Genomic DNA, 12,445 nt, shown 5'->3' with positions numbered 1-12,445 from the left:
TCTCCTGTGTGCTCAAATTGCATATAGGTGTTTACAATTTGATTTTCTTCCACCTCCCTGGTTAGGCTGTGTTAAAATTGATTGAAGAAAAAAACCAACTTCCCTACAACAAGGCGAAATCTGCATCTGAGATGGAAGAAAATAGGTGTGTAAAGCCATGATTGTTACTTTTTCTCCATGAGATCAGATAGATTTTACTTGTTCAAATGACCACCAAATCATTTTTTTTTTGTTCCTGTAGAATGGGTGTGATGCCTAGTTTGTTACCTCAAGTTGGCATGGAGTTCAGTACTATCGACGAGGCTTGGATGTTTTGGATTAGCTATGGAGGTCAGAAAGGATTTGAGGTTAGAAAAAGGTGCACAAACAAAAGAAAATCTGATGGGAAAGTTAGGTCCTGTAGGTATGTTTGTGCAAATGAGGGTCATAGAAAGGAAGACAAAAGGGACCATCCAATAAAGTGTCCAAGAGCTGAAACTAGAACAAACACGGAATGTAGATCTTTTGGTGTATTTGTTGGATTGAATCAGTTCAGGGAAACGGTGGTTTTCGGTGTTGCTCTTTTGTACGGTGAGACATTTGAGTCTTTCAAGTGGTTATTTGAGACCTTTCTAAAAGCACATAATGATGATATGCATGATGAGTTAAATTTTTCTTTAATTTTGCAGGGAGCAATCACTGATGATCTTAATGTTGAATTCTAGCAATGAAGTTTGGTTTTGGAGAATAGCTTTTGGTTCTTCAGGTGTGTCAAGTTCAGTATGTCATATACACTTGGTACTGGACAGCAGCGAACAAATATTTTGGAAAATAGCTTTTCGTTATGTTGTTCAAATGTAAAGTTCAGTATGTCATATGCCCAGAATATTTTCTGTGCATTTTATTCCAAACAATTTCAGTTTTTGCATTACCTTATGTGCATTCCATTCTAGTGACAATTTACAAAGTTTTTGCTGATTCCTATAGAATCACAATTTGCACTGTATGTTGGCACTTGTACAATATTACAGAACGCGTACAACCATAATTCACAGTACAAGATTTCTTCAGAGTCCAGTGGCCATGCAGCATTCAGTTTCTTCAGAGTCCAATGGCCATTCAGCATTCAATTTGTTCAGAGTCCCTTCAGACAAGTAACAGAGCAAGTCTTCAGTAGAGAAATTAATCAATGTGGCAGCTAGAGCTCATGCGCCTGGGCCCTGGGGGCTTCTCTCGTCTGCGTTTGAGGGGCACATCCTCACCGCCGAGCAGCGCTCGAGCACGGCATGGCGGCCGGCGAACATGCTGCAGTCTTGCGTGGTGCGCGAGAGGAGCCAAGGAAGAGCCGCCGCTTCGAGGAGGACTAAGGTGGAGGAGTGGTGTCGATCTGCAGCAAAGGGGAAGAGAGCCGCTGTCCAGGATGCCGTCGCCCGAGCGCCGCGGCGATAAGGAGCCGCTGTGCAGGACGCCGCCGCCCAATCTGCCATGTGCACGAGGAAGATGACACGGAAGGGATGTGGCGGGAAATGGGCTGTGGTGCGGCCTGCAAATCTATTTTTCCCTTGCTACCATAGGATGGCTGGTGGACGATGGATATGCACTGACTGCGCGGTAACATCAGTTCGCCCGACGTGAGACGATCTTGTTCCACGCACGCTAATACAGCCGGCTGGACATCAGTTTGCCCGACGTGAGACGATCTCGTTCCACGCACACTAATACGGGGACTGCTAGCCTACTTCTCAGCCCACTCGTACAATAGTATCATTAATACATGGCACATTTATCTATCTCATAAAATTTTTTAATTCTTGTATTAAAGCTAGCCGCAAGTTTACAGTCCGCTTCTGCTCTTTCTCCTTTCCTCCCTCCTCCACCTCACCATTTAGTCTGCTTACATCCTTCCATAATACTTGCTTAGACGCATCGCAGAAGGCCCACCGCCGGTTCAGAGGAGCTTCCGCTGCCGCCGCCGTCCGTCGCACTGCCAAGTTAGAGTTTAGGGACTGCCGGGGTTAGGGATGTGGAGTTGCCGAGGTCCAAGGCAGCCACACGATCTCCGAGGATTGCTGGACCGGCGGTGAGATCGGTCAAGATGGCAGCGAAGCGAGGTGGCGGGAGCTTCCGTGGCGGTGGGCGGCGGTGGATGGTGGCGGTAGAGACGCGGGGCGCGCCGGAGTATGATAAGATGGCCACGGTGAAAGATGAAGGCGGAGGCTCTGGAGCGGCGCCAGAACCGGCTGGCGGCGGGGGAGCACAGCTGCCCCACTCACGAGCCACAATCGCAGTTCTTCTGCGATGCGGTGTATCCGAGTCTCAGAATTTCTATCTGTCACGCGCACGGGTGCGTCCTATCATATCGCAGAAGCATTTGATGCGCGCCCGCCTCTTGTCCGGTTTTGTCTCCACCGCAGGCCCATTAAAATTTACAGCCCATAACGTCCCTCATCTTCCTCTTTTTATTTTTCTGCGTGCGTCTTTCCCATTTGTTAGTTTGGAACAACTTTAAATATTCCAAACATTCTTAAATGCGTGCAGAATTCTTTTTAAAAGATCATAACTTTTTTGAATATTTTGGAACAATTTGAAATGTTCAAAACATTATAAAATGATTGAAGAACTTTCTAAAAAGATCAGAAATTTTTTGAATCTTTTGGAATAATTTTAAATGTTCGAAACATTCTGAAAATAGATGAAGAATTTTTTGGAATATTAGTTGGAACATTCCTGCTGCGCTCAAGCAATCCAGCGCTTGCGAATCATTAATAACCCCCAGTTTCAGGCTTTCAGCCCCCAGTTTCCTGCAGAGGCTGCAGCGCCTTCAACTTGCCTGAACGGAGAGATAGCTTCTGCGTCCAAAATCGCATGTGCTACGTATACACGGCCCTGCCCCGTCGGCGCGCCCTCCGCCGGCAGGACGCTTGATCCCACCCCGCCATGGCCATCCTCCACGGGCACGACGCTGAACTCGACCCCGCCTGCACCGCCGTCCGCGAGGGAGACGCCTGATCTATCCCTCCCTATCCCCGTCCTCCCCCGCCGTGGCTGCCCTCATCATCTCGTACCAGCAGCCGTGACGCTCTCGCATCGCCTAGATGGCATTGGACCACGACCGCTGGCCTCTCGCCTCGTCGATCTAGCTCTACCAGAACCTCACGGTGAGCAGCTCCCTCTTCCCCTCCTCTCTTTTTCTTACCTAGAGTTTGGAGTTTCCGTTAGTTAGTAGTCGCTAGAGCAGATGGTTGACAAACCAGCCCATTGATTGTGTTGAGAGAGCATGTTTGTTGATTTTCAGTTGGAGATTATGGGTGTATTTGTCTAATTAGGCTTTGATGTAATGGTAGAGGTTTGGACTTTGATAAATCTGAGGAGTTCAGTCTGCTTTATTAGATTTAGTTCACTACAATTGGAAAATTTATACTACTCTATTCTATGTTTAAGGTTAATAATGGATAATTTGTTATGGTGTGGATGCTTTGAAACAGTTCAAATCTGCAGTTGCTACTAATAATTTGCTAGTTAATCTCTTTACCCTATAAACTCCAGGCACCAATACCGAAGACTGACATGAGAAATGCAGAAAGCAGAAGTATGCACCTCCCTAGCAATCATTCAACAGTATGGTTTATGAAGTTGTCATTTGTCCATGCACTGTTTTCTTTCCTTGCTACTTTGTCTGTGCTACAAAATCATTAGTGAACTATTATTTTGTTAGAATAGGATCCAGTTCAGTTAGATTTATGGCCACTCGTTCATTCAAAATTATGAAGGATCCTCTTCTGTATTACATGAGTTGGTGGCATCTTAGCTATCTTAATTTGGTTATGTTATGTTTAATTCAGCAGTTCAACATATCATCAACTCATTGTAACCCTCTTTTTAGATAAACTGATGAATTGGAAGGACAATAATCAGTTTAGCTACAATCAGTTTACTGCTACGTACTGAATTAGTTTGCTGTCTTCTCATATTTGGCTCCGTTTCTGAATTTGTTACTTCTTGCTTAGGTTATTGGTTCCTCTCCATGCTGATTATGCCAAGGTCAATTGATTCACAAGAGTCGCTGCAATACTGCAACTGTATGGGGTAGGTCTCTGTTAATTGAATTGGTTTGTGTGGTTGTCAAAAAATTTCAGTTTATTGTGCTCACGTTGTGCTTGCCAGATTGTATGGGTGAGACATTCCTGCAACTTGCTATCGGAGTTCTCCTTTGTTTGGTTGAGATTGTCTCTGTTAATAATCAAATTCATTTTAACCATGTTAGGCATGATAAATTTTCCTGGGTATATTAGTGCTGTTAAAAAGCTAGAAGTTCTAGAAAAATTGAACAAATGTTTTGCACTTGGCATAAAGTTCATGGTTGTGCTGTAACAGCGTTCATGTTTGAAGCAAAGTTAAACTGTGAACCCTCCATGGATAAATTTTATTATCGAGTGGTCACATGGTGATTGTTTTTGGAACATATCAATGGTATAGAGAGTTTTCTATAGTGCTGCATGGTAAAATGAATTAGCAAATGAACACTGTCCTTCATAGAAAACAGTAAACAGGGCTCTTCAATGGTACTGAAGAGTAATTAATATTAGAACAGGTGGAATTATTGTTCTGTTATTAGATTACATGTTGCAATGAATTTCTGTTTCTTAAGTATTTCTTTTGTTTTCTTCTCATGGCCATGAACTTACAGGAGCTTTGATGTGGATGACCATTGAAGGGAAACATCTTCCTCTGATGGAGCTTTTGTCATGTTACTTTGAGGTTAAGGCCAGGTCAGCCATTACCAATTATATCACAAGCATTCTCATATATCTCTATCTCTATCTCTATCTCTACTATTACTAAAGCAAGCAATGATTTCTTGGTCCGTCAATCGGAATCCGGATGACCGTATGTTGAGTTAAGGGTCTGAAACCATTTAGAATTAGCGCTTGGCAAATAAAATAGAAAAAGTCCTCGACCGACACGTACTATATTGTTATAAAATACATATAGTGTATAATATATATAGTTTTATATACTAATTAATATATTTATATGACTTCCCGTAGCAACGCACGGGTATATTTGCTATATTTGCTAGTACAATATAAAATGTTGTGATTCTCTGGCAGATTGAAGAGCTTTTGCTGCATGTTTCCTCTTGTACTTGTAGCTTTATAATGAAATCAAATAAATCTAAAAGCAGCAGATTCGCTAGTATATTTTCTTTGGCAAACTGCTTGTGTCAGAATCTTCAATTAGCAGATTAAATACAGTGGCCGCTTCCTCCCTCGACCAGCAAAGGCCCCCTCCTTTTCTCTCCATCAGTTGGGAGAAGGAGCTGGTAGGTATTTGATGCTCCGCTTTGTATTTTACTACTTGCCCCATGTTTCCTTCCTCTGCTCTGCACCTTTGTTCTGTATTTTACTGGAGTGATCCTTCTGCTTTTTGTATTGTGGCTCGATGGTGGATGCTAAATTTTTTTAGAATTGCTCTGCTCAGTGCTCAATGCTCCACGTCTTCGAAGTGTGCAATAGAATGCCACTAGTGAATTTGTATGAGAATAAAAAAAATGTGGTGTCTCTCTGCTAATAATATTGAATGGATCACTGTACCTTGTTGTTTGCTATGTTTAATTCAGAACTCAAATCGTAAAGATCTCTACCTTATCTGGGTCTTCCTAGATTTATTTTTTAAACCTGTCATTGTGCATCTGTTATTATAACTATACTGCAATCACTAATACATTGTCATTTTTCTCCCTGCACAGTTTCTGAAGAATGCTGATATTGTAATCAGATCAGTGAACTTCTTGGAAAGAAATAGGCTGAGTTGTTCCAGTACACATTAGAAATGTTGTAAAATTATTTTATATGTGCCACTAAAAGGAAACAAGCTTTGCACTTTGTTCTTTTGTGCTACATTTTGATTGTAATGCCTACAAAGATGTAACTCTCTGTATCTTGTCTATTATATTATGAAGTGGTTCTAATCATGACACGGTCCTGGTGAGCAACTGCTCAGAAAGTGGCCCTTTTTTGGATTTTGATACACATCAGAGAGCAGTAGGTGGCCTGTTTTTATTTGGATTTTAATACAAATCAGAGACGTGTCTAGCCAAAATCCATCTCTAATAGGTTCAAATTAGAGACGCGTGTTGGATAATGATACTAAACAGAGACCTGTTTTGGCAAGAAATGTCTCTGATGACTCTCATTAGTGACACGTTTTTAGCTATCCTCGTCTCTATTGATCCACATTAGTGATGGTATTTTCCGCGTCACTTATTTCTGTCACATTAGTGATGAAAATTTAGTGATGTGAACGTTTACCGTCACTAATCAGCTTCTTGAGCTGTCACTAATTACCGGTTTGTGATGTGGTGCCATGCGCTTTATATTGAATACTACATTAAAAATATAAAAAAATTAAATAATTGCACAATGAAAATGAAAACATGATCAAGAAATCTAGATTATTCAGCTACATAGGACTAGACTAAATTCTTGTTTGGATCTAAGTGCTAATGGATGAAAGTGCTAAACTTTAGCATTAGCTATTCCAAATGGGGGTGCTAATAGGTGAGGCTAAACTTTAGTCAAAACTTAAAAATTTTAGCATATGCATGAGTGTTAATATATGCTAAAATTTAGCACTCAACTTTAGCTCCTCCAAACAGGCCAAAACGTGCAGTTCAATGGGAAGTAGTCCACAAATCGTTCAATGCATCTAAAATGTCAAAATAATGATGAAAAACATTGAGGACAATGGGAATCGGTACTATGCTTGAACAATGAAACTAGCACTGTACTGAATGATTGTACTAACTAAGCTACATTTTGATGTTTGGCATAAAAACGAAAACCTCACTGCAAACCAAAATGAATTGAAAAGGTAAACTTGAATGGAAACACTATATGAAGGTCACTAGCAGTTCATCCGTATTATTGTCTGAAACCAAATCCGTAGGAACTAAGGCAGCGGTGGACAAACAAATTCCTAGGTAAATGATAAGATTAGTTTAAAATACAAATATATATCAAAAAGTGCTTGCTACCGTAGGCTATGTTTGTTAGTTAGGGGTTTAATCCCCAAAAGGATATAATACAGGGAGGAGAAATTTCAGAATTTGGAACCCAATCCGCACGTCTTATTGGAATTAACATTCAATTCATAAGCCTTTCAGAATTTGACACCGTGCACAAGAATTCTTAAATTTCGGGTGTTTCTTTTCCTTTTTCTTCATTTTCTCTTTTTGTTTTTTCTTCGGGCCACATGGAAGGACACTTCAAACCCTAATCTTATCCCTTTAATCGATCCCAGGTCTGGGCGTATGGCTCTCTCTCGTGCAGCTCTCTCCCCCTCTTCAGCTCTGTGCCTCTGTCTCTCCCCTTCTCCCCCTCTCTCCGCTGGACGAAGAACAGGTGCTCCCGCGCGGCTGATCCAAGTCCGGTACCCCTCGCCGGCCTGGGTGGACGCGGACGTTGTCTTCGGCGCCGTCGTGGCGGGCGCTACCGACGCCTCTTCCGCGCCCGCCGCGGCCTTCTTCTCGCTGGCCCTCCTGCTGCGGCTCTTTTGGCTGTGCGCGCTCGACGCCCCCGCGGACGCCGGCTACCTCTTCTTCCGGGACCTCAGAGCTGGGATCGAGCGCGCGCTTGGCGAGTGCCCGCCGGCGCTCGGCGCGTTCCTTCGCGCCGTCGGCCCGGACGTCGAGGAGCGGTTCATGCGCTCGCTCGGCTACATGCTCGCCAAGTGGTGCCTGCTGCGGGAGATGCAGGCCGCTGGGTCGGCCGCGACCAAGCCGGCGCCGCAGCAGGAGCCAGGAGGTGCCGCGTCGGGGGGGTGCCGCGCCGCCGTCACGCGCTCCCCGCCGCGTGCCTGTCGTACGCCGCCGAGGCGCACGGGCTCTGGTTCCTCAGAGGCTACGCGCCCGTGCTGGCGATGCCGCGCGTCACGGGCCCCGCGTCCGCGTCCATCGCGGCGTCGCCGCACGAGGTGCCTGAGGAGCCGGCACTGCGCTATGGCCTGGTCTACCAGCAGCTCGAGGCTGTGGCGCAGCTGGAGGACGCAGTGCGGGTGCGCGACAGGAGGTTCCTCACCGTCTCCGTGCGCGTTGACAACGTCCGGGTGCGCGTCGCGCGGCTCACGTTCGAGAACGACGACGCGGGCGGCATGGGCACCAACGCCGCCGCCGCCGAAGACGCCACCGGCGCCGACATCATGGACGACGAGCGCCATTTCCCGTCCCGCATCCAGATCTGGGTCGGCCCACTGCGAGGGACAGACGAGAGAGAGAGGAACGACGATAGAGAGGAGGGGACCAATTCAGTTGAAGGGATAAAGCCAGGGGCACAAGCGTCCATTCATGTGGCCTGGAGAATAAAAAGTAAAGGAAAAATAGTGAAAATGAGGAAAGGGAAAAGAAACATCTAAAACTGAAACAATTCGCGTGTCAAATTTTGGAAGGCTTGTGAATTAGGTGTCAATACCCGTAAGGCGTATGGATTGAATCCCAAATTCTGAAATTTCTCTCCAAGAGAGATTGGGTGGATCCCTTCCATATCACCCAACCCTGTAGGACTAAATCCCCTAAACCTTCCCTTGGTTTGTTGCGTTCGGTTTTGTTTGGATCGGGGATGTTTTCTGCTCTTCTTGTTTACACCACAATCACTATGCCAACCAGTTATTGTTTGCCCCTGATGCAAGTCCAGCCGTACAGACTCACAATTGCAAGCTAGATAAAAGAAAAAATGGCAAACAGCAAACTGGAGACAGGCAGCCGATTCTACAGATCCTCACGGTAGACAAAATTCTGTTCACTACAAAACTGAGTGACCATACATAAAGGAGCCATCAAGTCTAATAGTTGTAACATATTGATATGATCATACAAAGTCTTAGCATATTTGAACAAACTATGGCATTTGCTGTGCTAGTGATCCTAGGCCAAAGGTCGGCACACTACTTGGCAGTAGGTCCAGTGATAGCAGAGCCTGCAACATAGGTGACTGTTATTTTACATGCCAAACAGCACTAGGGCCTTGTTTAGATTGCAAAAATTTCTAACCCAACTTGCAAGTACATCACAGGGTTAGAAAAACTTTGAATTCCAACTTTGCAACACAAAATTCCAACTCTTTGAATTGCCCTAAGAAAGACTAGAATGCCCCTCTGTCCCAAAAAAAAGCCCACCATGCAGCATCACACATTTGCTTGCACGTTTATATCAGATGCAACAGTACTAAGAAGCTCATATTTTTTCCTAATCCTCTGAACAGACAATATTACAAGTTTTAAAAACTGGACCATAGTACAAACCGCATGCAACTTCTCAGCAAACATTTGATACAATCAACAAATATCCGAAAGAACAAGCATTATAGTTGGTGAACAAATAACTCTAAAGTACAAGTCCTTCAGGACCACCGCAAGCAAGATTATTACAAGTTCTCAGCAAACTAATGAAAATACAAGTCTTCAGGCTCTATTGTACAGGTGGTCAGCAATATAATCACGAAATGCATTCATCTGTGCAACATCTTCAAAATGTGGGGCATCAACAGCTTCAGTCTGCTCAATAGAGGCGTCTGGCGGCACATAATGCACATGTTGATCTACCAGCCCAAAGTCAGTATCGTCCAGCCCACTCAATCTTATGAAGTTATGCAAAGCCATACAAGCAACAATAATCTTCGTTTGCGTTCCGGGAGGATAGCTAGGGATTAGCATCAATATGCGCCACTTCATTTTCAGTACACCAAATGCCCTTTCAATGACATTTCTAAGAGATGAATAGGCATAATTGAAAGTCTCCTTTTTACCTCGTGGTTCTGCGACGTTTTGGAAGTCTTGAATATGGTACATGGTTCCCTTGTATGGAGCCAGGTAATCTGGACGGTTGGGGTACCCGGAGTCCACCAGATAGAACTTCCCTACAGCAGCAACTACCTGTAAGTGTTACGTACTTGAATTAGAAATACCAAATGTAGTAGCACCTAAGACTCTACCTTCAGGTGGGTGAGGAAATTGATCCTTGTACGTAGTCATGGCATCATCAAACACTCTCATATCATGAACAGATCCCGGCCATCCCGCAAGGACAAATGTAAAGAACATGTCAAAGTCACAAACAGCCATGACATTCTGTGTCGTCACGCCCTTGCGACATAAGTGCTGTACAAATTTATCAGCAGGCACTACACAAGGCATGTGGCTGCCATCTATAGCTCCTATGCAGTCCTTGAATTCAGGGTTGAACCGAGGGTTAAGCACCCTAGGATGCGTAGTGCTGAAGTCTGGGTCCCGAGGTCTAATGATATCGTCCGCAAGTTTAACCACACACTCCAACACTCTATAGAACATTGCGTGTACTGTGCCTAGTGACCTCTCAAATCTGTCCTCAGCTTGCCTAGCTGATTGTGGTGCACCTACAATCCAGAGGAACATCCCTAAAGCCTCAATAGAGGTCGATTTTGCAGTGTCCTTCAGGCCATACTCATTTCCTAAGAGAGCATGCAAACTATAGAACATACTATTACTCATTCTAAACAAGCTGTAGCAGGAGGTTTCATTGGCTAGTTTGCCTTCTACCCATTCCAACCCACTCATCTTGGGCACTCTATGTTCTGCCCTATTGTAGAACTTGTCCAAATGGAGGGCATACTGAGAGTACATACCATATATCAGTGCAATGTCCTCCTGATCCTCCTCTGCCAGCATGCCAAAAAAATCCTTCTCCCACAGCTGCAGCCTAGCAGCATCAGCATCCACCGCTGCTGAAGGTTCGTCAGCTTCCTGCACACATGAAACAAAGAGAAAAAGCAATAATCAGTACATAATCACATATAGAAAATGGATGATGCAGCAGCACCTTGCCTTATGTAACCTACTGTCACATGCACACAGCGCACATACAGGGACCCACATAACTTAAATATTCGTCAATAAGCAACACCACAATAAAGTTGCACAACACAACTAATTAGCACAACACAAGCGTACACAATAAAGTTAAGAACATCACAGGGTTCAACACCCACACAACCACACACAGGTGCATGCATGGAATAGAGGTTCTAGTTGCCGACCCTAGATAGGTGTGCAAGGATGCATTTTCTTCCTTCTTCATCTGCTTCCTCAAAAGACTCCATGTCCTCATCAGAACGGACTAACTTGAGAACTCCAACCAAAGGCGGCTATCTCCAGCTACCCCCAGCTGCCTAGCCATCTCCCTCACTCGCTTCCTCCTGGCTCTCTTCTGTTCCTCAAGTTGTTCCTCTCTTTTCTACCTATCCGCCCAAATCTGGTTCTGTGCTGCAGTCCTGTTCTCTAGAATGACGTTGAGCTCCCTCATGTTGGACTGCATTGCACGCACTGCTGGGCTCCTGGACTTCTTGTTTGGGCTGCTGCCGGTGCTGCGAGTGCTAAGGCTGCTGGAGCTCCTCTTGCTGCCACTGCTGTGTGGAGTGCTCTGTGGAGTGGTGTCTCCGCCATCTTCATCTTCGTCACTGCTAATGTTCTGTGGCCCTTTGCAGCGGCCAGGAACATATGAAGTTTCCCCTATGACACACACGCCTTGGAACATCTTGTCCATTTCTGGGAGGTAGTCAGGAAGGCCATGCTTAAGCTCCTTCTGCTGGTCCTGCAACAAACGCAAATGAATAGAGTTTGTCACAAAAACTACAAAGCTAATTTAGTAGTTGTGATCACATACGAGGATGGTGCACCTGGCTGTTCTCTTCCCACCATTGTTCTGAAGCATTGACAGAACCATCAGAGGAACGGCCCAATCCGGTTTCCTTGATCTGGAGATCACGTATGGCTCTCCATTCCTTCTTCAGTGCTCGGAGCTTATTGCCAAAGATTGCGTTGTCATGTACCAGCTTTGTCCGTTTGAAGTATTCCTCTGTGAGATTTTGCCAACCCCACTTAGACATCTGACCCCTGTTGCAGTACCCCATGTCAATCTGCTCACAATACAGCTGACAAAAGACCTGAGTGTGGTAATCACTCCATTGAGCCCTGTCAAGCTTGTTCTGAAATATTGAACAACCTCAGTGGCACAGAAACAGAATTATTATACTCGTTACAGAATTCCAATTATATCAAATGCAACTGTAATCGCAAGCTCAGAATAGAGGTACGGACTGCAGCAGCTAATTGCATCTGTCAACTGACTGAAGCTAGCATGTAACATGTCCTAACTTTTTAAACAAAAGATGGAAATTTTAAATTCTACTGGACTCCTGCATCGCAATGCATACTGGATTCCAGTGATGTAAATTTCAAGGAAAGTTCATCGGTGTTGTTTAATGCTCAGAACAAAGATGCCATAACAATTTGCCAAGAGAACTTGAAAGACAAAGGTCAAAATAAGGGAATGACACAAATAGGCAGTAGAATCCTTTGTCCTAGTTGCAACTTCCAATGTTTGTTTGTTACTCTGTCGTGTGCTTCCATGAATAAAGTGGCTATTTGTATAAAAAAA

The 12,445-nt window shown here is 44.5% G+C and overlaps 1 protein-coding gene across 1 annotated transcript; it reads left to right on the top strand.

Annotated features, from left to right (window-relative positions):
• Positions 1-7,101: 7,101 nt before the first annotated feature.
• On the top strand, positions 7,102-8,518 carry LOC112901146. Its single transcript, XM_025969993.1, has 2 exons — positions 7,102-7,743; positions 7,782-8,518. The coding sequence occupies exons 1-2, from the start codon at positions 7,292-7,294 to the stop codon at positions 8,389-8,391; spliced, it is 1,062 nt and encodes a 353-aa protein (XP_025825778.1). The 5' UTR covers positions 7,102-7,291; the 3' UTR covers positions 8,392-8,518.
• Positions 8,519-12,445: the final 3,927 nt, after the last annotated feature.

The sequence above is a fragment of the Panicum hallii genome, chromosome 7 (genome assembly GCF_002211085.1).
Source record: "Panicum hallii strain FIL2 chromosome 7, PHallii_v3.1, whole genome shotgun sequence".
Lineage (NCBI taxonomy): Eukaryota > Viridiplantae > Streptophyta > Magnoliopsida > Poales > Poaceae > Panicum > Panicum hallii.
Note: the sequence above shows the minus strand (reverse complement) of the source record. Positions and strands in the feature narration are given on the sequence as shown.

Excerpts from the sequence above, each read along its gene's own strand:
- LOC112901146 (XM_025969993.1), top strand. The coding sequence starts at position 7,292 with ATGGCTCTCTCTCGTGCAGCTCTCTCCCCCTCTTCAGCTCTGTGCCTC. Across the intron at positions 7,744-7,781 it reads CGGGAGATGCAGGCCGCTGG|GAGGTGCCGCGTCGGGGGGG; the intron begins GTCGGCCGCGAC and ends AGCAGGAGCCAG.